This window comes from Oreochromis aureus, linkage group 4 (genome assembly GCF_013358895.1).
Source record: "Oreochromis aureus strain Israel breed Guangdong linkage group 4, ZZ_aureus, whole genome shotgun sequence".
NCBI classification, from domain to species: Eukaryota; Metazoa; Chordata; class Actinopteri; order Cichliformes; family Cichlidae; genus Oreochromis; species Oreochromis aureus.
Window position 1 is genome coordinate 10,554,208 of NC_052945.1, and position 26,124 is coordinate 10,580,331.

General features: G+C 38.3%; 1 protein-coding gene and 1 long non-coding RNA gene across 5 annotated transcripts in view; one reads left to right on the forward strand and one right to left on the reverse strand.

The window, feature by feature from the left end:
• Positions 1–271: 271 nt before the first annotated feature.
• Positions 272–11,598, forward strand: LOC120439946. Its single transcript, XR_005612866.1, has 3 exons — positions 272–353; positions 2,255–2,309; positions 11,549–11,598. It is a non-coding gene; the product is annotated as an uncharacterized LOC120439946 (long non-coding RNA).
• The window catches only part of axin1 (axin 1), a 31,178-nt gene continuing 10,905 nt past the window's right edge, over positions 5,852–26,124 (reverse strand). For 3 of the 4 annotated variants that reach the window (XM_039611389.1, XM_039611390.1, XM_031737410.2), the window contains 9 exons: positions 21,422–21,562; positions 20,710–20,806; positions 17,746–17,883; positions 12,254–12,777; positions 12,001–12,165; positions 11,539–11,787; positions 11,046–11,153; positions 7,831–7,980; positions 5,852–7,734 (listed from right to left, as the gene is read on the reverse strand). In XM_039611389.1, the coding sequence (XP_039467323.1) occupies positions 7,608–7,734; positions 7,831–7,980; positions 11,046–11,153; positions 11,539–11,787; positions 12,001–12,165; positions 12,254–12,777; positions 17,746–17,883; positions 20,710–20,806; positions 21,422–21,562 (1,699 nt within the window). In that variant the 3' untranslated portion in view covers positions 5,852–7,607. The remainder of the gene's footprint in view (positions 7,735–7,830; positions 7,981–11,045; positions 11,154–11,538; positions 11,788–12,000; positions 12,166–12,253; positions 12,778–17,745; positions 17,884–20,709; positions 20,807–21,421; positions 21,563–26,124) is intronic. The other variant, XM_031737411.2, reaches the window with a different exon arrangement.

Here is a 26,124-nt window from a genome sequence, read left to right on the forward strand (position 1 = left end):
GTTGTAGACAATTAGTGTATTATTCCTGATGGAACAATGCTTTAATAGAAAAAAACACCTCTTACCTGCAGTTGACTAAATGCGTAGCTACAAAGTGGGATCACTGTGGGTGTCTTTTTTAGTGAATGATAATGCTTCATGCCAGAAAGATGCACAAATTAGCCCTCTTAGGTTGGAAATGATTCAAGGAAAGTTATACTTACGTCACTGACAACCTTGAAAGGGTCTGTGTTGGTTTTATGGTTGCTTTGGAAACCACTCTGCAGTTTGTGTTAGAGGTTGCTTAAGGATACAAACATATTGCAGTTGCAGTTTTACAGCTCCTTTTTTCAGAAACTATAAAACCTCTTCAGGTCAGTGCTACTTCTTCTAATGTTTTAAAGGAATGTTTTTGGTTTGTTTTGGGGTTTTTTTTTGTTTATTTAATTTCTTTTGGCTGTTTATATCACCCAATGTGAGTAGTTTGTAACTATAAAACAGTGCAAGAGTCAGTGAGTCAACATTTATTAGCCCACAGACATGGAAAAATGCATAATCTTACATCATAAGGACAAAGAGGCAATGTTAAAAAATAAATAAATAAATAAAACATTAAAATCTGAATTAAAATGGCTGAAGAAATAAAATATGATCTGGAGATTGATTTCTCTCTAATGACCCCAGGTATTGGAAAAATATCAAACTTAGGGTTAAATTTGAATTCAACAACATCCAGTTATAAAATAAAAATTCACTTGCTGCAGATGCGTCATTCTCATGTGTAATGTATATAGTCATCTGTCATCTGAGTTCCTAAACATTGTGGACTGCATTTGTAAGGGCCCAAGTATTCAAAGGAAATACTGGCAGAAGGTATTATTTTCAACATGTGGGTTTTATTATTCCTCAAAAAGACAAAAATAATCTTAAAAATACATAAACATAATGAACATAAGTGTATTTTAAGAGTGGGATCATAAAAGTTAACTAAACTAACTGTAATACACAGAACTCTACACAAAAATAATGGTTAACAAAATAAGAGCTTAAAAATAAGAACCACCTTAATCTGTTTACTAGTGGAGTAAAACATTTTAAATGCAAAGGGTTAAACCACTGCAACAATAAATAAATGTGATATAAAGGAATGTAATTCTCCCTCATGCAGTCAGAGTAGGTGTTTGGGTCTATTTTGTTGACCTATCCATTAGAACTAGCTCTGTTCTCTGACTCTGCTTTTACTCAAACCAGGAAGGACTGGAGTAGCTGACATGTAACTCCAGAAAAATAATGAAGGCAACTTGTATAAATCAATGACAAAACAATCTAAATCAAATGTTTGCCTGATTATTTGATAGTGAAATCATTATCAAAATATTTATTTCTACAATTGCTACCTGATTATTTGCAGTATCACTTCAATTGGTGACATAATGGTGACTTCATGATCACATTTTGTGCATTTATGTCAGTGATCAGAACATTTTAAATGTTATTAACTTATATGAAGCTAGTTTCTCTTAACTTTCTATACAGAGGGCATCTGACTACAGTCTTACAGCCTTTGCAGACCAACTCACATATATTCCTATATATTCCTTAACATTTAAACCCAGTGACTCACTGAATAATGGGCAAAATGACTCAAAGGAGGAGGAGAGTGAAGTAACTAGTGTCGAGTTTCAGGTCAGAGTGCCTCAGACAGATCGAGTGTAGCCTTGTCATGTAGTTTCTTGGTGAGGTGAATAATCACATCAAAACTCCTGCAATGCTATTGTGCATTATACACACAATAGCATTTGCATACTGTTCTATACACAAGTGCATATACACATAGTATTTTTTATGTCTTCTACTAGAAAGACAAAAGTACAAAGAGAAAGAGAAATAGCATAGAAATAGTCTGATTGATAATGCAATTCATATTACTTTCGTTTATATAACTGAATCAGGAGATGTTAGTCACCTAAAAAGACAAATATGGTAATAAACCACAGCAACATAACTAACAATATGGCAGCATCAGCAGAGATTGCCTTATTTGCTCTCAGCATCATGTTCATTTAACTCTCCATTCTATAAAATGCTGATCAGACTTTATGTGTAAAGTGACAAACACAGCACTTCCTGGTAATCTATGCAGGAAACTCATCGTTAGCAATGAGAGCGAGCAGTTATCAACCCTGCTACCTGTTCCTCGCAGGAGATTTGTTTCAATGTTATTTTGTAAAACGGGTTTTTTCTTTTCTTTTCTTTTCTTTTCTTTTTGGTCCAGGTTTGAGATGTGGGAGGAGATCTTCTGGTTCAGCTGTTCATTCTCTCTCAGACAAGTAAACATATTATGCACACTAAATACGATTCACATGAATCAGTGGTAATTGTGCACAGAAATTCATTTCACTGTAGTTGTGTAGCTTCCAATCCATATGTTTGTCCAAATTATGTCCTAAAGCCTCAGCAATATTGCTTTATAAAACTTTCATGCCCATAAAACCCCTTTGAACTGAATTGAACTGAGCCGTGTTTGCATCCTCCATTCTTGTAATCTTCTAATGTTGGTGAACAAAGCTCAGCAGGATTTCCCAGCGAGATTCTGATTTCTTCACATCCACAATATCCTTACTTTCTTTATACTCAGTAAACACATTGAGCCACCGTTCATTTCTCGTGTATAGCATCCGATATGCTTGTCCTTACCATTTCGCTTGGAAGAATATGAGTGTTATGTAAAAATAAGGTGCAGCAAATCTATTATTACCAGCACCCTGTGAGTGCCATCTACAGTCTGCAACAAAACACTGCAGTTGTACCAAGCTGCTGCTATCTGAAGCATGGTATGATTACCAGCAGTGACAGTGTGGACAGCGTTGTTTTCACCTAATGGGTCTGTGCATATATGCATGTTGATAATCACAGTGAAATAGGGACCTGGAGATGACTACTACAGCAGTAAATATCAAAAAGTTAGGTGTGGTTGGTGGTGTATGTCTGTGGACAGATTTTTTCCAAGACACAGTCATACAAAAACATGTGGCTGGGATCAGAATAGAGGTCAAGTTTACAGATCAATGTGGTTTGACCCAAGGGTAATAATTAAAGGATACTGGAACTATGGGGTCAAAGGGTTCCGTGGCCTTTTTCCACAAAAGATGGTTGAGTATCCAGTCTCTTTAATATTCAATATGTAATTAGCTATTTAAAGTAAGTTTACATTTTACATATCATTATCCTGGGCGCCTGCTCATTGGTGTCACAGGTCACTCCATCCATATGGTGCTCCAACCATAGGTTGTATATGAAAGATAGAAGCCTGATAATTAATGATAAGTAACAGACAAGTCAAATGCTAAAATTCTTACCACCACCACACTCACCAAAAAAAAGGCACAATTGTTCTGTAGTGGTGTGTATCATGCAGTACTGTAGTGCTCCAAAAGCCATCAACACCTAATTTGGTTGAAAGATTAAATGACTCAGATTGGTATAGTTGCATGTGTCAGTACACTAAGATCATAAATTTAAGCTACAATATGAAATTGTTTAACAATAAATAAAAGCTCAACCTGCATACAGGTGGAGGAAGAAATTAGCTAATGTGATTTTTTCTCTACCACTGTGTCTTAGCCTACTTTATCCCTAGGTTAGCACTTGTTTTAAGGTATAGCTCCAGAATGTGCTGCACTTTAAATGCTCTTATAGAAATAGTACGGCATTTTTAGCAACCCTATGAAGTATTTATTTTTAAAGTATTCCCCAATTGCTTTTAAATAGTTTTTTAAATAGTTTTTGTAAAAGCTTTTTTTAAAAACATTTAGCCTCACTGATGCTAACAGTCAATTGTGTATTTTTGGGGGGGATGACAGCCTGCAGTCATTTGAGTTTTCAACAAGTCTCACACACGTCTCCTGAGCAATCCCAGCCCATTCTTCTTTCGTCAAATCCCCCAGATTTAATGGTTCTCTGGCATGGACCTCAACCTTCACTTCACCCCACAGATAAATAAGTCAGGGCTTTGTGCAGGGCAGTCAGTAATGTTCACTCTAGTCTTCTTGAGGCTGTTCTTCACCGGGAGCGACATATGTTTTGGGTCACTGTCATGTTGGAAGACAAAGCAATGACGAATGTAAGTAGCGTCTCTATGCCCAGAGAGCTCTCGCTTCAACTCATCTGACCAAAAGCACTTGGGGTGTTGACAAAACCTTTAAATTTCCTAGCACGGCTACAAATTTTATTGTGCCACAACACTCACTACTATGTAACCAGTTCAGCAAATAAAGATGCAGCGGAACAATTTGTATTGAACACAAGTGCTTTTTTATTGCAAGTATTTATTGGTACCTCGAATGGTTCCCATGCCAGTCATTGAACAGAAACCAGTCCAAGGTACTGAATGTGATGATTGGGCTGCTGGTCAGGGGCAATTTAAGTTTTACATATTTACATTAAAAGGTGGAACTGTTACAAATACTGAACTAAACTCATGGCAATGCAAAATTAAAGCTCGTCCCCATATCCCTCTGAAAGTTACACTAAAGACATCATTAGCATAGCAATAAAGGCACTCTGCTGTTTGTTATGCACATACTGATCTTAAATAAGAGAAGTTCACTTCTGGGACTTTTACAGTAAGACTGATGATAGAGTTGATATTTTAAAAGAAATAATAAATGGGAATTTCAATTTGTTAAATGCACAATTTACCAGGCAAACGACAACAGAAGGCTAATGCACTTCATATATTAAACTGACTTAAATTAGAAATCTAAAAAAAGCAGCATGTCAAGAAAAAAAAGCAGGCATTCTTTACACAAGGTTCTACGCAACAGCGCACACAATACAGCACTTTGAATTCAAGGCCCACCGGTCTTTCCATTACAAAGGAATGCACACTCATTATAGCACACTGCTTCAGCACAATGAGGAAGAACAGAAAATAAGAAAAAATAAAACATGGAGGCCTCGAATCTTAATGTCACCTTAGATACCCTAGCTGACTTTTGTTGGGTGAGATATTTCAGTATAAACCTGGTGTCAAATTGAAAAAGTCAGATAATACAAACAGGTGGAAAAACACCATAACTACTGTAGTAAAATCGTATTATTCAAATATATTAAAGCCTAAATGTTTTAAACCCTGTTACTTGGATAATACATTTTACATGTTTGTATATTATGAAACTGTCCCACCTTTTTTGAAACAAGTTGCTGAAATCAAATCAATGCTGTAGGCTTTCACTTACAGCTATTTTGGAAATAAGACTTTAACATTTATGAGCATTTGCCTCCTTTTCCTCCTCTTTGGTTTAACGTGTCCCTCACAAATTTACTAAAGGTCAAACACGTCCTGTCAGGCACAATATGTGACTGTTATAAGCTAGAAAAGGCTATCGAGTAGACATGAGCTCTTAGTGCAGTCCCTTATTAATTTACCAGCCAACTAAGGACCTCAAAGTTGAAAAGACAAAAAATAAACTTGAAATTGATATTGAGATGCTTTTTGGCATCAAGATGTCCAAATATTCTATAATTAAAACTTAAAAATTCAAACTTAAAAAAACATTAAAACTCGTTTACCTCAAACAAGCAAAAGTTAGAATTTTAACTGGCAATAGTAGTTTTACACAAGTCAATAAATAATTAGAACGAAAAATCTGCAAAACCTTTAAAGATCTCGTGCCGTTTCAAATGTTGGCTTTATTTAATTTATTGATACTGACTTTTTATAGCCTGACAGTTCTTATGTGAACTCTTTAATTATATATTTTTTTCTATTTAATGTGCTTATGTTGACTTAAAAAACACAAACACCTAATGTTTTTTGTTGTTGTTGTTGTTGTTGTTGTTAAGTAACCAAAATTATAAACCAAGTTGCATAGGTATTCACTTTGGAATTTTTAATCACAACTTTTTCATCACTATTATTGCATCCATTTTCACCTGTTAAGTCTAATTTAGGATAAAAGCAATGTAGTGGACAAGTCTTAAAGAACATAGCAATAAGCCACACTTACATGCCAGATACAGCAAAACAGAAAAATACAGTTTACAATAAACCAGAATTCAACCCAATAAAGCTGCGTTACTGTTTTACTGGATTATATATTGAGCATCTCATGTTTGTGAAATGTATGGAGGATATGGTTGTTCTCTGTTACAGTCACCTATACCAGGGAAAACAGTGGCTGAGAGACTGTGGCAAAAAAAATAAATAATTGAAGCCACATGCAATAAACTTGTGGTCTTGTTGCCTTGGTAACGGTTGCTTCAACCAGATGCAGTAAGTTGCCGTTTTTAAAGCAACTTTCGTTGGGGTCAAGTTGGCACGCAATAAATCGCCAAAAAGAGAAAATCTGTTCCCAGCTACATACACAGAAATTCACATTAACTACTTACATTCACAGTCCAGCCAGAACCTCACAGATATGAAACACAGACTCCTCCAAAAATAGTGACATAGTTTCTGCAGGACAGTAATTTAACTGCAAAATAGCATGGGTGCTTGACAACCTATCAAGTCCCCTAATGCAAAACGATGCAAGGCAGGAAGACTGACTCAGAATGACTGGAATATGTTTGCAGTCTGTCTGCATTTATAAATGAAATGGCAGATATGTGTCAGTCTTTGCTGATCTAAGAGTGACTGCAGTCAGTCCAACTCAAATCGTGACTGCTTAGCCCTGTTCAAATGGCAGGGGAGATCAAAAGTGGTCACCCACAGGTTGAGGGTGGTCCAAAAGGTGGACCAGCTTGTGGCCATAACTACTTGCAGTCCAACAGCAAACAAATTCAGTGCAATCAGACAGTTTTTTCTAGTTGCAAGAAGGTTGCCGTCCTACTTTTACTCATGTGTGACTGAGCCATAAGACAGACATTATAATCTGTTCTGTATTGGATTTTTGAAATATATTTTTAAATACATTAATAAAATGTGACATTACTGCACTGGGTTGCAGGAATGGGTTCTTTAGAAGCTCTACACCGAGTCAGTAGTATATAATATAACGAACAAGCAGTCTGATTTAATGCCTCTAAATAAAGTTCTGATAAGTGAAGTATTAAAAGCACTTTGAAAGTCACAAACATTAGCATCCAGAGGGCTCTTACAATTAATGAAAAAAAGAAAACAAGAATCAGCCCTATCGAGGATTCGGATCGTCTTCACGAGGGGCAACGCTTCACCTTTAATTAGGTTTAAAAGTAGCAATTTAAATACTTAAATAGATAGAAAATTTTTGCTGTATTTTAACACAAACTGTACACATCTGGTATCAATACATATAAAAATTACAAGTGCAGTTATTTTAGAAAGGAAACCCTTTGATAAGTCATTATCAAAAATACGTAGCATTAGTAGCACTTTTTGTTCTTCTTTTCTAGTAAACTTTACAATGCTACATTACACTCCAAGAAGAAAATGAGATCTTTCTTCTTCAAGTCCAACTTCACTGCAGCCGTGATACAGAAGTCAATGACCACTACTGTAATCTTCTGACTCTGGATCCATCTTTGCAGAATCACCTTTTTCTCTCCTCCTTATCCATTCTCCTTTGTAAAGCACTTCCTCTTCACCATCCACTTTCTCCTCAGTCCATCATACGCTGGCTACTCGGCTCTCTCCTCTTTAAAATTTAGTCAACTTTTTCCACTTTGCCAATGATCTTCTCCTCAAAGATGGGCAGGATAGCGTCATCTTCACGTACCTCTTCAAACACCACCCCACAGTCAAACTCATCGCTTACCTTCTTGAAATAATACCTAAAAAGAGAAAAAAAATAATACAAGGTCAACTTGACTTTCTTTGATACCAGAAGACACTGCACATGTTACCCAGTAGCACCGTGAGTCTCTCACCTGTAATTTCCTTTCTTTGTTAGCAGTTCTTTGAACTGGCCCAGCGTGACAACCCTCCCTTTGACAGAAGTCCTGTAAGGTATCAGCTCCTCACAGAAGTAGTACGCCACAGTAATGTTTTCACATGGCTGCTTTTTAGTAGCTTTATGTCTGAAAAGAGTAAAGAGAGATTTTTTTTTTATAGAACATTTGAAGTTTTCTCATGTCCAAAGCTATGTAAAACATTTTTCACTTAAAAGACACACAGAGGGAAAAAGTCCACTTTGAATAGAGTTTGCTGAGACTTAGAGGAGTGACAGTTGTGACAAAAAGTTACTGAAACAGCAGAAAAAAGACGAATCAAATTCATGGATTGGAAAGGCTTTTTTTTGCTACAAACTTGATGGTATAACTTTGTCTATTTTTTAACAAACTAAATTCAAGTTACAGAAAGTTTCAGATATAAACTGATTTTTGTCCGCAATTTATAGCCTGCGATGTCATGATGAATCAAGGCCAATAATCACAGCTGAGAGATGTCAATGAATAAACAGCTATCATTAGTCAACACGTTACTGTGGGAGTGCATTTACATAGCATCGCATCCATCTGGCCTCTAACAGATGGCAAAATGCAGGTGGCCGTTTTTCCATCGATCTAAACACACAGCTTTCATAATAGGATACATACATTGGTTTTGATGCATTCATATAAATACATCTCTGCCGCATGATTTTCTCTTTTCTGCAAGAATTGCGGATGCAAATTAAGCCTGATAATCACAATTTGCTTCCAAAATCCTCATCCTTGTGAGTCACAGCTGGTCATGCAAACACGACATGCATGCTTTTGGATTCGGTGTCACATTTACCAAAGATGTCATTATCCACCTCAAATATGCTCCCTCAAGTAAACATCCATAAATCTAGTTATAAATCACAGAAAGATTAGAGAGAAGATACTTATGACTGCAGAATTTCTGTGAGAACCAAGCCTTTAAGCTTCTTTAATAAGACACTTCAAATAATCTAATAACAGTACACAGCACAAAGAGCATAAAGGCTTCTGAGTCTGAAAAGTGAAGAAAATCGAATCTGTAGAAATCTGAGGCAAAACTGCTCTCAGCTCTGGCCTCAGTCAACACTTTCCTGATAAGTTTAGAGCAGCGGTGTCAAACATATGGCCCGTGGGCCGGATATAATTGTATCAGGCGAGTGAGATAATTTCATATGTCAATTATTAATGGCCCATTGGTATGTGTGAGCCGAATCTTCAGCCCTGCTGAGAATCCAGGAAGGAGTGGGACTTTATTTTGATGGGCACACCATTCGCAAAATCACATGCAAAGACCAACTGTGATCGTACCTTTATGGGAAACAAGAAAGGGGGGCACACGTTCTGAAGCCATCCAGTATAGACATACAGGCCAGGTACACAGAAGTAAACTCAAAAGTGATCATCAAGGTGCATTTCAGTGATATTGGAGACTGCAAAGCTGATTGCAGAATTTATTAAATTAGGAGATGCCTAAAGTGATTCCAGTTTTTATTTTGAGTCGTTTTCCACCGTGGAGGACAAAAGATGTCAAACATGTCCAGGCCTTAAACCTCATGTGTGTTCTCCATAGTAGGAGAAAATGCATAAAAACACTTCGTTGAAAGCAACTTAATTTATAATACTGAATATTACATAAAATAAACTATATACAAAGTGTCTTTGAATGGCAGAGATGCAGGAATATCTGCATGTAGCACAGAGCAGTGGCTCAGTGTCTTAACTTGTTTGATCTGCTGCTCACCACAAACAAGCACAAGCAGACATTTTGGACTTTTAACTGTATTTTCATATTTTTTCCAGCTTTTCTTATTGATAAAAACCTCCCTTGTGGCCATTCATACTACACAAAGTAATTAAACAATAAATAATCAAATTACAGAATATTTTCTGCTTTTCACTATCTACTATAGACATTTTTTTACGACTACAGCTGAAAAAAAAAGGACAGTCTGGGCAATGAGCTAACAGAACTTGTTTTGTAATTTTACACATTTATTTCTTACAATTTAAGTCCAAAGAGTCATGCTGACAGATTTCTTCATTTGTCGCAGGAGCCTTTTCATTATCACGTAGAAAAACGGACATGGAACTTCTTTACACTGACAGGAAGGCGGAGTTTCACTGGTCCGGCCCACTTAAGATCAAAATGGGCTGTATGTGTCCCGCAATGTAAAATGAGTTTGACACCTCAGGTTTAGAGGCTCCGTCATTTTGGGTCACAGTGAATAAAGTTCATTTTGTAAAATATGGCCTGTCCAAAAGGACTGGAGGATTCTCCAGTTTATGCTCATGTGCTAATGAATCGTGAATAACAAGTTCAGTTTCAAAATATTAAGATGGTGATGACAAAAACGCTTTACAAGAAAATAAGTGACAACAGTGGCTACGCCCAGCTTTTATACTGCCAGCGATGCAGGGTTTCCAGTATACCCCCCAGCCCTCTCACCAAAAGTATCAGAAATTATATATTTATAATTTAGAATTATATATAATTATATTCCTAAATACTATTATTATTATTATTATTATTAGCCTATTATCCTTCATATTTTCTGTATTCCAATTTTTTCTGTCATCTTTAAGTAATGTTTTTAGAGGTGCGTACTGGAGTTATGGAAAGGTCCGGTCAGTAAATGAATCCCAGTCCTCGCAAATCTAACAGGAGGATTCGCCCACTGGTGGTGTCACGTAATCGTTCTTTCATCTGCAGTTCTCATGCTCTTCCTCATCTGTTAAGCAGCTATCAGGCAGTCAGACATCAAACAGAAATACGTGTTTCTCAAATAACATCAAAAACAGATCCTTTCTATAATACTCTAGCTAGTCTGCCACTCCGGGAACACAGAAAACATACACTCCTACTTCCTCTGTGATCTAATGTTTTTTGCGGTCTTCACAGAAACTAATCACCAAAAAATCTGATGTTCTCAGCCTTCAAGTCTGATCAATTTATTTATGAGCAGCTGAGGAAATGATAAACCTTATACCATGAAAATATTCTTCCCATTGGCTGCCACATGAAGTTAACAGTAAAACCACTGTTATTAAATCAGTAACAACACTGCAAAAGGCAGTTCTGCAGGAAAGTGCGTAAAATGTGCTATTTGTCCATTAATTTCCACTGACTTAACATGTCGCATACAATGTTAAAAGCTATTTGTGGAACACAGTGGACGTACTCGGGCTCGGAGAGCTCACTGTCTGAAACTGCAGGTACAACGCTGAGCTGAGGGAACTGTGCGGGCCTGACTGCTGTGCGACCCCTCTGGATCACCTCCAGCACATACCTGAGAGACCAAAAAACCCCAGTGGTTAGACATAGACCAGCTTACACAAAAAAGAGGTGCACGGGCTAAAGCTTTTCACTAGATAACAGGGAAAGGGCTGGCTTTCCCTTCTGTGGCTTAACTAATAAATTACAATCCGTGACATTCAAACCCTTTTCGAACCGTTTACACAAGCTTGTCTGTGCCTTTTAAATCTCTCAGTATTTCACAATATATCTGAGATTTATATCTGCTGACAGCCAGCAATGACTTAGTTCCCAGAGCTGAAGAGGGGAGCAAATGTCACAAGTACGACAGAGCAGGTTACAGATATGGCAGAATATTATATTCTTTGGAAAAACTGAAGAACTAAACAAGTGGACATGAGTCATATCTGTTCTTTTACCTTTGCTTAGGCTGCAATGTTCCAGACTTCATCTTCTCCTCCTCGAGTCGCCGGCAAACCTCCTCCAGCTGAATGAGGGGGCTGGGAGCTGGGTTGGGCGGCATGGTGGGATCCTGGATGAAAGGGTGAGATGGATGCACATTGTTCCGCAGCTGGCCACTGATGCACGGATGCATCGACCCTGACCGCTCTGTTGAGCCCAGGCGGGATCCTTCATGTCCAACAGTCCTTTTGGACCCAGTGGTACTCCTATGATGAAAAACACATCAGGGATTTATTCCTTAAAATAAGGAAACATGCTTATCTTATATTAAAAAAAACACTCGAGCAAGAAGAACCAATATTTTAAACCAAGAACACAAAAGCACTGGTGATGTAGCGGCATGAGCACATGCCTAAAATGTTTTAGTTTTATTTAATTAAAAAAAGAAAAAAAATTTCTACTAAAAGGTAATCACTGACCCATATGGGCTTCTCTTATGTTGAACCATTTCTTTCTGTCCTTCCATCAGCCACAAAAGGATCTTCTGGTTTTTCTCCATCTCCTCTCCAGGCCCCGGCATGTCGTAAGGCCGCAATTCCTCACCTCTCTTGAATGCTCTTTTACATTGGGTGCCACCTCTCCCGCTGTAAAATAGAAAATAAATAACAGATAAGTAGAAAACAACAGGTATTTTTCATGTGCGAATTCAGTTTTTCTTAGTCTGTTCCTTACATATATCCTGCATAGTCCATGGGGTTGGATCCCATGCCGTCTGCATAGCTGCGAGACTTTGATCCGTAATGACTTGACTCGATGCTCCAGGGAAAGCTCCCATGCACATGCGTGACTAAATCAGCCTCCACCTGCTCTTTGGGCTTGCCCACGCTTGTGTGGTGGCTATGGTGTTTGTGGTGGTACAAGTGGCTAGTTTCTCCCTTGAAACCGTGCCTGGATGGATGTTTACTCTGGCCTGGCAGCCCAATCCCTTTTATCCCTGGGAAACCGTCTGGTGAGCGCAACTTTGGAGAATGACGGCCGGTTCCCGGCGACTGGCAGCCCGGGGTCTTCATGACTCGCTGCACGTGGTCGTCCAAGATGCTCTCTGGGTTTTCTTCATGAGCATCTCCGACAAAAGGAGCGCTGTAGGTGTTGTCAGCATAGCGGGGGTTGTAATTCTGTGAATAAGCACCAGGGGGGAACCTGTGACTGGACAATGATGTTGCTGTGGCCATCATGACTTCGTCAGCCTCCTCTTCCTTTAGCACAAACACACAAACACATATACACACAATGTAAAAGATAAAACCTTGAAATGAAAATCTAGATAAAGATAAACACAAGATATAACACAAAGAAAACACAAAAAAGGGCAACCTGATTTATAAATAATGTATATATTCTCGAAGCATGAATATTTAAATAATATAACAAAGAAATACAAAATATGTAAACATGCATTTTATTTATTCATACATGTGCACTATCAGCATAATTGATGTTATTCCACCAGGCTGCAGCTGCAGTACTTATTTCAACCTGCAGATGGCAGGTTTAACCTTAAGTTGAAATGTGTGTTCTTGTTCTTAATGCAGCAGTTTGGAAACAATCTATGAATACAACCGTTTCAGTACGCAAAGAGCACATTTCTGTGGCTTCGTGTCATGACAAGTACAACTGCTACAGCTCGAGCGCTGACTGACTGGGACAAAACTCTCTGACAGACTCGTCTCCAGGGGGATTTAAAGGGTGGGGTGCTGCAGGCTTTCATAATAGGTTTTGATAAGCAGGCACTGTAGGAAGTGCAGGACGTGCAATGTTAAACGGAAAGAGTGAATGGAGAATGCCAGACAAGAACTGCATGGTCATGTTGTTACTCCTATATGGCCCAGGATCTCACGCCTCTGTTAACAGAAACACTTTATTCTAAATGAAATACTGACACATAACAAACCATCATAACTAGTGTTGGGACTAACGCGTTATTAAGTAACGCGTTACAGTAACTACGTTATTATTGTGGTAACGAGCACGGTAACTAGTTATTATGCCAAAACCAGGAACGCGTTACTCGTTACTAGGATTTAGATAGGCTCGTTACTCATTGCCGTGTGGTGGATATCGCGGAGCTTCCACAGATTCAATAACATTAGCAAGTGGTGGAAGCCAGCAGGTGGATGAAGAAAAGGGAGGCAAGAGGAGAGACCCAAGCGGCCGCCGGTCCGCGTGTCAGGTGAACTGAACTTCAGGTAAGAAGTTATGACCTGCAGTCTATCTGGGTCAGATATAAACCAAGTTTAGGTGGAGTTTATTTTCGGTATGCTGACATTTTCGTACTGCGTGCTAGCTAGCATGACGGAGTTTCTATACAGCTGGGTGGGTGCTATGTTACTGATGTTGAACTTTATTTTGTTCATACGGTTAATTATTAGAGTTGCCAACCGTCCCGTAAAAAAACAGAATCGTCTGGTATTCAGAGAAAATATTACGCGTTTCGTACTGAGGTGAAAAGGAACACAGTTTGTCCCGGACTTCAGCTACAATGAAAAAGACACGAAGCTGAAGCTGCACAGCTGCCTCTTCTTCTCTCATTCTCTCCTGTTTCTACTTCAATCACGAAACTGATCAATGATCAGCTGATTAGCTTTTCTCTCTTGTTTATTTATCGCCCACTTTGCGCCAGAAAGAGGAAACCAGCGGATGTCGCGTTAAACAACAGCAGCACGTTTAAGCTTGATCAGCTGTTGTTAGAATTTATTTAATATTAATTGCTAGTATCAGCTGATGTTTGCTGGAGCCACAGCTGTAAAGCTGCTGGTCATGATATCAGTTTGGTTATCTGGTGAGAGGGAAACATGAAGATGAAACCAGGAGATGTCCTTACTGAATCATCAGAGCTGAACAGCTGATGGAGAAACAGGTTTACCTTTTAGGTGACATGAATGAGTTGAAGGGAAGTTATGAGCTGTTTCTGAGAGACAAATAACACCAGGATCCTTTTCTAAGTAGCTGACAGATGGTAACTGTGCAGGGGCGGATCTAGCAAAGTGTTGCCAGGGGGGCAGGTAGGGCATTAACAGGGAAAGGGGGGGACAAGGAAATACTTTTCTTTATTATTCTCATTTAAAATGTCTCGCTTTAAAAAAAATAATTATCTGAGTCTTACAACAAACAATTGATAGATTGATACATATATACCATCAGAACAGTGTACATCACTGTCACAACAGTGTTTATTTTCATTCAAAGGCTTTATGATTTTTCCTATAATGGTGGGCCGGTCTCTAGTCAAAATGCCCAGGATGATTGTTTTGTCCCAGTCCAGCTCTGTATGCAGCTCATCTGCAGTCTGGTGTTACCTACATCTTCCTATTCAGAAGGCAGAATTTCCAAGTTCTGAGTACAATCAAAAGCACCACGACTGCAGTTTTTGTGTTGGATGTAAAAAGCAGGCTAGAATCATGGCGGCGGTCAACGACGATCCAGGCGTGGGATTTCTCTCGTGGAAATGTGCACATTATTTTTTCCTTTCTATTGGTCGGTGGCACAGTGCACTTGTGGCAAGTAAGCAAGCTAGAAGACTGGCAGTCTGGCTGGGTATCCAGTTACGGAAGCAACACATTAACAAGAGAATTCTGAGTAAAACCAAAGTTACTTTCCCTAGTAACTAGTTACTTTGAAAGTAACGAGTAACTTGAAGTAACTGAGTTACTTTTTTAGAGAAGTAACTAGTAATGTAACTAAGTTACTAATTTAAAGTAACTTACCCAACACTGATCATAACACATTACTAGATTTTTTTAATGTAAACTTCTAGGAGTGTAATGTCTCTAGAAATCCACACTTGAGCTCGAGCATTTTTATTTGATACTCGTGGTTGAAAAAAATAAATCCCTATCAGAGATTATCGATCATGACAGAATCACGCATGATATATAATGTCCCCTCTTCTAACTTGTTTCCACATAATACTTGATGTGAATGATCTTTAAGCTTAGCACTAGCATGCTTCACTACTATACAATAAGGCCCCATGGCTATTTAAACAAAGCACCATTAAGCAAAGGGCAGATTTACATGAGCACTTTAAAACTATTTCTCCACTTATTCAAACACATGCTGTTTACACCAAACCAAAATGAGCACCTATTTACAACAATGGCTCACGACTTGTGGTTAAACTTAGCTAAACTGAACACAGCCATCATGTAATCCTACTGCCCCCTGTAATCTCAACATAAAAAACAGCTCCACAGTCATGCCAGCAGGTTGTCCAGAGCGACAGTAAAGACCTTAAGCATTCAGTTTCACCCTCATAATAATATATTCATCATAATCCCCCGGGGAAATTTGGATAAAGAGAAAACATTTTATTGTAGGTGGAGAAATGAGCACCATACGCCTTTTATTTTGCATCCTGTATAAAGTCGGGAACATTTTGGCAGAGAGAATATCTATAGAGGTAGAGATAGATTTCATTTTTAACCAGCACAAGCTCAAACCTTTCATGCCAGTTATGTCAATAATTAAATAAACCTTCAATAGATCTTCACTTGTAAACATGCCAAACCATCTTTTGAGCGCTGCCTCTGTGCTCGCCATCCTCTTACTCCAACTGTGTGAAAAGGAAACTCAGCCTGTTCCTACATGCAGTTAACTTTCTCATGCCCACGGCTTTCTTAGATGCAGCTGTATTGCAAAATATGACCCATGCAGCCAAATATTTTTTGGCAGGTTTTTAAGTAATTGATGTTTCTTCACATCTCCGCTTTCCATCCGGATATCTGCGCTAGCTCAGCCCACAAAAAATCCACACAGAACAATGAAGAAGAGACGAGCAGATATTTCAAGCAATCAATGAGAGCCCTGCTCACAATCTTTTGCCAATAATTTACTTACTCCGTACAATAATTACATTATGTAAAGTCCTAATCACATTTTGTGCAGAATGCATGACGGAGCTGTGGAAAGCTGAAAAGTTGCATTGTCATGAAATCAGATTTTGGATTTTTTAACAAGATGGCACACCCTTAAAAATCGAATTTCATAACTACATCACATTTTAATGCTTCTGATATCATCATTTACAAGCTAAAACCCAAGCTCACATTTCCAAAGTATTACTTGATGAATGGCGTCCTCGCCTCCCGTTTCCAAAGGCCAAACCCTCAGCTGCGTGATGGCACCTTCTTTCCTTTCATACCTACCCACATAAATTGCCTGCCTTGAGACTTAATACTTGGCACCGTACACTGAGGGAGATTTCATTTGTGGTTTCAGGAACCATTTCATCACCATTCAAGTGACATCAAACAGGCGGCTCACTGTTCCAGGCTTACAAGTGGCGGCATGTGCAGGTGCTCCATCTGATTCACAGACAAAGCCAGATTGCTGACAGGCCAAGGACAGAATTCTCCAAGTGATTCATAATGTTTTTTTATTCCCTATTCAAATGGTTGGCCTCATTAATTTCATTAAGGCCAGGTGGATTTAAGTCTCCTTTGTTACTGAAGACTTAAAGCTCAACGGCCGAGCACACACCTCACAGTCTGGCTCAGAAATAAGCATCGGTAGTATCTACTGTTACACTTCAACCAGCAATCTGCTTTTCAATAAGCTTTCACAATCTATTCAAGTATTCTTTTATTAAAGTAAACCAAACTTAGTAAATTGGGAAAACAGAGCTCTTTGATTTTACCATTTGCACTATGAGGACTTTAAATTTGATCTTTAAAACCAGCCCTTCATGTTGCAGTCACAAACAATCTCTGACTCAAGCTTTGCAAATGAAAAAATTTTAAGTTTAAAGTTGTTTTAAGTTTAGTTCTTTAGGCCACTGTACTGCATTTTTCATTATTAGCTGACATATTACTGATGATAAAGCAAATAAAAAATAATTGTTCCTTTGCCCCAAAGCATTTATACTTCAAGAACTCATACTTTAATTTCCCCTATCCCCTAAAGTTCTTCAGTTGTGTTACACAGTAGTAGCAATGTTCAGCTCCTAACACTTCCTCACTTGACTTGAATGTGTAACTAATAGCTCTGCATTGTTAGGACTATATTAGAGGTCATTCAGTGAAAACGTGGTTCCATTCAGCATGAACCTCTGTAGAAACTGCTAAAGGATGCTTCTTATTCATATCAATTAGACAGAATTAACAAAATACAGCATCTGATTGTTCTTTCAATAGTACACGCTGCTTCAGAAAACGGAGAGAACATACCAACTGTACTCTCTTCAGTCGCTCCTCTAGTTTCTCCTGAGCCTCCCTCTCCTTCAGTACACCCTCCAGTCTCCTGATCAGCTCTGCAGCAAACCTTTCTGGCTCCACGTGTATATCCTTTGGAATCCGGTTTGGGCGCTGGAGAAAGAAATGTCAAACTGTAAGCACTGCTGCATTACTGTCAAAGCCACTTCAGCAGTCCCAGGATGTTTTCCCACCTTGGCCTCCAACATTCTTTCAGCAATCACATTAAAGTGATTAAACATAAGCAGGAAGACATTAAACTAGATGGTGTTGAGTGTTAAAAACACCAAAGGGATAATAAATTAAGTATCAGCGAATGTGCCACAACTTTACCACTAAATATCACTAAAGCTGATGGGCTTTTTTTCAGTATGCTTCATTCTCTGCTGTTAATTCTATCAAGGTAACGCATTCTGTGTGACTCTTAAAATGACTTTGCATCCACTAATCATCATCTTGCAAGCCTGAGTATTTGCTCAAGACTGATTGGTGTGAACTATGAAAAACCTTGAAATAAGTATTTACAGTAATTATTTCTGAAGATCTGGGTTTGCTCCCCAGCAGTAGGGACTCACCAGTTTGGTATCTGAATCATTTAGTCTTCAATTCAGTTAAAAATATTTCATTGACAAGTGTCTTGCCATATTGTACAAAGACCTTTTACAGAAGAATGTCCGGGCAGCACAACCTTAAGCTTAGGAGAGGTTGACTGATGGAAAAAGACAATGACAGAAAGAACATAAATATAAGAACTGAATGGTAAAAATACAAGAAATGGTCAGACGTTAATCTTATTGAAGTTTTAAGGCATGAACTAAAAATATTAATGATAATTTTAATGAGCTAAAACTGTTTTGTTGGAATAAAATGTTACAAAATTATTCTTCTACATCTGATCAAATTTGTGCTGCTTAAGGAGGTTCTCTGACTTCAATGATGACATAAAAGTTAAGATAACTCTTAATTGTCATTGCACAGTCATATCTCGTACAATAACGAAATTGGAATGTCGGCACTAAACACAAAAAAACACAACACAGTAAACCTTAAAGTGTAAACCTTAAAGAATAATAAATTAAAGAATGAATGTTCATTGTGCATTATTGCCCCCCACAAAAAAAAGCCCAATGAGGTCGCTAATCAGGTCAGCTGTTAGCACTGATTAGGGCTATTGCCCTGTTGTAAAAGCTGTCATTGAGTATATTTGTGTAGTTCATATATTTAACTGCCATGAAGATCAAACCACATTTTTGCATAAACACAGTTATCTTTGAAATACAACACTTACATTATTTTACTTACTTACATTATAATACATATATTTGATAAAGGTGTCTTTGTTTGTCAGGACATAAAGAGATTTAGACCAGATTTAATAACGGCCTCATCCTACAGATATGTGACAAATTCAATTTAAAGCAGGAATGCTTGGTCCCTACAGTGAGGGGGATCCACCAGATCTGTTATGCTGTGGGAACATTTTTCTGGCATAGCTGGGCCCAACTAGACCCCTGCTTTTCCAGGTGTTCGTCTTTCATGTCTGTCATGATGGAAGTAGTCCGCTGAATTGAAAGACAGTCATGCGTAGGTCTTGTGGGGGTTGGGATGAGTATCAAAATGATGTAAAACATATGCTACTGCTTTCACTATAGGCATATTTAAACCTTGTTAACCGACTGCAGATTTAAGGCAGCACGCCGCAGTCACAAAAACTCTAAATGGAGGCTTTGGGAGAACTCTCCAGTAGAGTTCCTGGGACCTCGAGAATTAACACCAATGAGCACTAAAGCTGTTGTGCCACCATGTATTAGCCCAACACCTTAGAAAGACAGTTAATGTTGTTTTTTGTCCTTTTAAATAGTGTTTTAAATAATATTAAGCACTGCATAATTTCCTGGTAATTTAGTTGAAAAACAAACAATATTTCCTCATCTTACATCATAAGTATGTTGTACTTTTAATACAGGCCAGATTATAGAATGGCTCAACCCCGCCCAATTTATACATATATTATACTGTAAGTACTTTTAAGTGCAGTGCAACTAAAAAAGGACAATGGAGTAGATACCTGGAAGATAGGGAAGGTTAAGCGATTGTATAATACGACCCATGCCTCAAAAAGTATAGTGTACCCACCATGTAAAAAGGGGGGAAATATTGTTTGCTTTTCCACTATTACTAAGTATTTAAAATTACACACTACTTCAGTTTATTTCCTTGTTTGATTGTTTTTTAGTGTACCTACCTTTAAGTATTTGTATGTTAATATAATTACATTGTCATTTCAAATAAAATATGCTGAAATTCTACTTAATTACAGGGGAACTGCAACTTTAGTCTTGGGTTGTTTTATAAAGTGTACAATTTCTTCTCCTGTCAGTGTATGCAATTATACTGCAATCCTATTCAAAGCTGTGCCCCCCGATTTGAATCCAGTAAGTGCAAAAATAACTTGACAAGAGACTCATCTTTAAACATATTTAAAACATAATCTCAGTTTTTTCTTATTAAGAAAAAACTGAAGAGTAATTTGTTAGGGCTAGAGATTTGGGCTCTTCTATATAGTCAATCCTTACATCTTAATGAGAGGCTGGATGAGGCGTTTTAATTTGACGCTTTACTCCAAGGCCTAATTAGAGCTCGAGTTTCCTACCAAGAGAGAGCAGAAGCTGCAGAGGGAGGCATCAGGCTGTCACAGGGAAAGGTTCATGTCTACTAGGCTTCAGCGCACGCAGCTTAGGAAAGCATCAAGCTGCATTTAGACAGACTACTCTTTCACCATCAGCTATTCTTATACTCCATCACAGGCCCCGCGACACAGCAGAGCTTAAATATGCACATCTCCAATGGCGGAGCAGAGAAAAATGAGCCAGGAACCGACAGCTAAAGGTGTCGAGGCAGAAATGGAGAGAAAAGGGAAATAACCCATGAATAACTCACTGGAATATGAGGTAGTGGCACTCGCCCATTTGCTCTGGCACTTTCATGCATCTCGCGGCGATGCTGCTTGCGGTATCTGTAGGGTGGAACCCCATCTCTGGAATTAAACAAAGACATTTTCATAAAACATGCTCATGAATAAACAACAGAGGCAGCTTTGAAGTTGAAAGCTTTTCACAGAATTCGTGCCTAAAATGAACACCTAGAAAGTGATTAGTTAGTAAAGCAGGACAGGTATTCTCACAGGCTAAAAGTGTCCCTTCTGCGCAAGCGGCATTGCACATTATGGTCACATATCACGTGCGGAAGAGTGTAATTTTATATGATATTACTCATTCTGGGTTTTTTCCTGTTCTGGAAGTCTTGGATCAATTAGCTGATAACAGCCTCTAATCCATTCAGCTTCAAAAACATTTTTGTCCAGTTGTGCAAGCTTTGAAGCTTCGTTGGCTGAATTCTCCAGTGTCATCTCTGCAACTAAAAGTCTTTATTTTGCATATATTTATTCAAAAGCACACAACTTGCTATGACTCAAAAACACTGAAATCCAAGTTGCACTAAAATATATACTATTCCCACATATAAGAGGATCCTGTCTTTTATTTTAATGGTGAAGGTAAAACTGTTGCTGCCCTAGAAGTTGTAACCTGCATAGCCTTTTTTATCTGGTACAACTGTGTGTGAAATGTTTGGATGAAGCCAAAATACATACACACTGCTGTCCGTAAGGGAAATGGTGTCTGCGTCACTGGACATGCTCTGTTGCTCACTGTCATTGGCGCTGGTGGCAGGAGCCATAACATGGCCAGTGTTGACGTAGTACGGGTTGATTGTCTCCCGACATGGTGCATGCCTGGAAAAATGAGGGGGGAAAAAGAAAGGAGAAAAAAACAAAAAACAGGAAATGCTGAGAAAAGGGTAACAAACAGAAGTAGACTGAGATATGATAGGCATCTTCATAATAAGATGGACAAAGGTTTTTTGGATGATTTCTAAGCTGGTTAACATGACAACATAAACAACAATTAGAAATGCTACATCTTGTAAAACACCAGTCTTCTGGCCAAGAATCAGTTGAGCTGAGTGCATTAATGAGAAGTCAGTTTTGTTTTGTTTTTTGTGCAGTATAGGCAGCAGTGTGCTGTCTTCACAACTTTGAAGAAAAGAATAAGGGGCGGGGGGCATACAATTTGCATATAAAAACAAATCAATACATGAATGAATATTTGTTGATTGATTGACATTTTATTTTGTTTTTTTTAACTGAGTTTGCCTCAAAGTAAGGCTGTAGCAGGATGGATAAAATCTATGTCTCTACACTTTGGACTTTATTTATTTTAATTGTGTTTTTGCCTGCAATTTATTTTCTGTAACATACTCATTTAAATGTTTCCCACCTGTCAGAAAGCTCTATTATGATAACAGAACCTGCAGCTCTTGTAGCTGGATGAAGATTTCTATCTTCAACCACAGGGATGAAGATAGAAGAACATGAGAGTCTTTAGATTGAATTCTTCAGATTTGCTTAATTTTTTGTCATTGTTGGCATAAATGAGATTGGATTTAAGTTCATATAGGCCCACTAATTATACACAACTTAGATCATTTGCAAATACTATACAAGTTTGACAGTGAGCCTAATACTAGTTTATATCAATCCCCTGACCCCTCTTGACCCCTCGTGCCACCTGACTGCCAGTGATTCATATCTGAAAAATGTCTGGCACAAGGAAGCAGAGGCTTCAAAGGCCATAAACAGCCATTAACTGCGAGTTATGAGTGACTCTGTTTGTTCATACAGTGTAGGTTTTTTGGGTTTTTTTGCTGCTGTAATATCCTGTCACTCGCACTTCTATCTCATTGGCATGGCTTAAACAAACAGGCTCACAACCAGAGTAAAGTAAGAGCAACAGAGAGCAAGATAGGCTAGCAACAGCATTTTTGATAGCATTTCAGCATGTAAAATTCTACCCAGCCACTTTCTTAACCCTGTGACCAAAATGCCCTGTGTGCCCTGTGGCTCAAATCAGAGTCACAGGGCACTGGGGCCTATCCCAGCTGTCATTGGGCAAAAGGCAGGGTGCAACCTGGACAGACCACCAGTCCATAGCAGGAACAGAGAGATAACCATTCACGCTCACATTCACACATACGGACAATTATAGGATCACCTTACATGCATGCTTTTGGACAGTGGAGGGAAGCTGGAGTACTTTGGGAGAACACAGGAACTTGGAGAACATGTAAACTCCAGACGGCCTGACCGAGGATCTTATTGCTCCGAGGCAACCGTGCTGACTGCTGCACCATCATGCCATACTCTTCAAATTCAATACCAGAGTATTGGACAGTCAAATGTCGGTGTCAGCCAGATCCAGATGCAATTTTTCCTCATAGATTTAATAAAATTTAGGGAGACTTCTTTTAAAACCTTTCACATTTTTAGAAAACCGTTCTATAAATGAATTATACATGCAAGACATCGATACTTTCTTTTCAAATTCCAATTTCCTGAAGTCCTTTTTTCCTTGTTAAGAGTACAGAGGGGCCAGAGTTCAAAACAAAATCACTGCACTCAATTTCATTAACATTTGGCTTATAAATATGTTATAATTATGAATAATTATAATGCCAGGTTAGCGAAGGGCTAGTACAAGTACAAAAATTGCACTCTATCAAAACTTTTAAACTGGTAATTTTGGAGTATGTGGTAACATTTTTGATACAACTGAAAGAAGAAAAGGTGTTATCTGTTTACTGGTTTCTTAACCCACCACCTCTGTTCAATGATGATCATTCACTGAGTACATAGATGCTTTCTTTAAGGCCCCAGTATGCCCGGCCCAATTGTCGCTTTTCTCGCCACTGCAACATTGTCTCACATTGCAGTATTCTCCTGAATGATAGATGTCGCAACTCAGATAATACTGGTACATAAGTACTGATATACAAGTAGAATAAGCCAAACAGAAGCAAAGATTTGGCTTTGGAGTGGGGTTTTTTGCAAAGTTTTGGCCACAAATTCTCAAGTTTTCAAACAGTTGCAAAATCTTCCTCTGTATATCTGTAAGTCTCTGAGCTTCTGTACTGAAATATCATTAAAGTGGCGGTAAAAGCCGACACGATCGTACACTCGTGTCTTCAACCCAGCTTCGGCGCCCGGTTACAAAAATCGAGAGGTGCACGACCTGACTGGTTGAAGCACCACAAAGATTTTGGCATCCAGCACATGAGGTGATGTCAAAATCAGCACACGACACCCGCGATAGCGAGCGTAGGGCCATTAGTCATATCAAACCATCTCTGTCACTGAACACTCATCTCTTTGATACATTCAGGCATAAGTCTCGAAACTTGTGCATTTCAGCATTCTTTGCAATCCAGGAAGAAAGCATGGGTGGCACTAGCAGTTTAAGATTTTAACTTGAAAAATGCAATACAGCATCTCAGTATCTCTATCTGACTTGAACAATATAAAAATTGTGACTAATATTATTATTCCATGTGCAACTCAACTTTACTTAAGCCTGGAGATTGTTGTGGGGTGGCTTTTAATATTACTCAGAGGCAACAACAACTTTCATTCAAATAACAAATATAGTGAAGTCATGCCTTTGAAGTATAATTTTAACTTTAATGAGAACAAATCTGAGTTGTTCACATTGCAAAAATCTCCCAAAACATTAATGCACATAAAGGCTATTCTCTTTCAAGTCATCTCATTTCTTAAAGCTGTTCTGAAAGACTATTTAATGTCTCTTGTTGCCTGTCTCTGAAGAGATCTGACAAAACTGCTGTAAGATTTAGTTTCACAAAAACCCAATGGGTGATGCTTTAAAAATGAAATGCCTTTTTGTAATTCTGGCCAAATGCTTGATTGCTGAAATAATGATGTGGAAATAAGCTCACAAGTGTGTTTCAATCACAACTTAAAACCTCTTTATCAGTTGCCGTGTAGATTTTCACCAGCACATGCCTGAAATGCCTGCGGCAGAAGCTTTTTTTTTTCCTTTCTATATTTTGGATAAGATTTCAAACATTCATATCCTCCAACAGAGCCTTTTGCATTCTGCAATCTGCAGATATCAGCTAGTAAGAGCCTAGGTGCCCACAGTGTAGAACGAATTTGGAGAGAAAGGGTAGTAGTCATGCTCACGGTATTTAACTGACCAAATGGTTATCGGGATTTGTTCAGTCACAGACACATAGTACAGGGCTGTGTTCAATATTGCTGCAACAGAGAACTTTCTATCTGTAAGGTATTCTATGTTCGTCAGCTGATGTAAATTCCTGTCCCCACCATCATACCGCTGCCACTGCAGGAACAGAGGTCAAACATGGCAACATTTTTGTAGTCTGACAGTGATGCAAATTGAAAATTATACATAACAGCAAATTAGGCAATTGCGTTAAAGTCTTACAATGTAGCTATTTAAGTTGTAGCAATAACCGAACAATGCTACAAGTGCTCCTTGTGACGCACACCAAACATGCTTCTGTTGGCCATTTTTACTGCAAGAGTCCTTAAGCCTCTGCTTAAGCTGTAACCTTAGTTCACACTAAGTTTTAGAAGTTGACTTCCTATCAGCCCTTATAACAAATTTTCTATTTCTAAGCTGCTTTTGTTTAATTTAACAGGATTATAATTCCCTTTGCCTTATAATCACAAGCATCTAGATCCTGGTCTAAATACTCAGAACCTACCAAAGCCAAAAAAATTTCACTTCTTTCTGCCAGTCTCTCGACTGCTGTATGTTGGAAAGGTTCCATGCATAAAATATCACTGAGATCTACCCACATATGTCCAGTACATTCTGTAATATAACAAACCTTAAACCAAAGTTTTCTTTGCCTTGATACAGCTCAGAGCTATTAATTATTATCACTATTATACATATTTAAAAATCAAGGAAAAGATCACCAACAACCTAAGGACAGCCTATACAAAAGAAAGAAAAAGAAAGAAATCCAAGTATTGCATCAGAGAAGAGTTGTCTTGTTTGATTAATCAGACTTGGTCTTCCGTGGCATTTCCAGTTCACTTGTGCAGACATTACCAAATATAATAGCACATAGCTACAGGTAACTTAATAAACCACCAGCTCTGTTCAACTGTTAACAATGCAATCAGAAAGATCAGCACTGGAATAAATACTGTGAACAACAAGAGCATGTGCAGGAGCATGACAGGCATTGGTAGTTTCAGCTCAAACACAAAACAGTACACCTCAACTCCACACTTGACTGGCGCTAAAAAGCCAAGACTTTGTAGACCTGCACATGGGTATGCAGCTGATGTGCGTCAGAGTACAAAAACTGAACTTTGTCCCAATTCTAAATAATACATTCCACTTTTTATTAGCATATTTTCTTTGACTTTAAGCTGCACTATTGACCATTTCATGTACTGAAAGC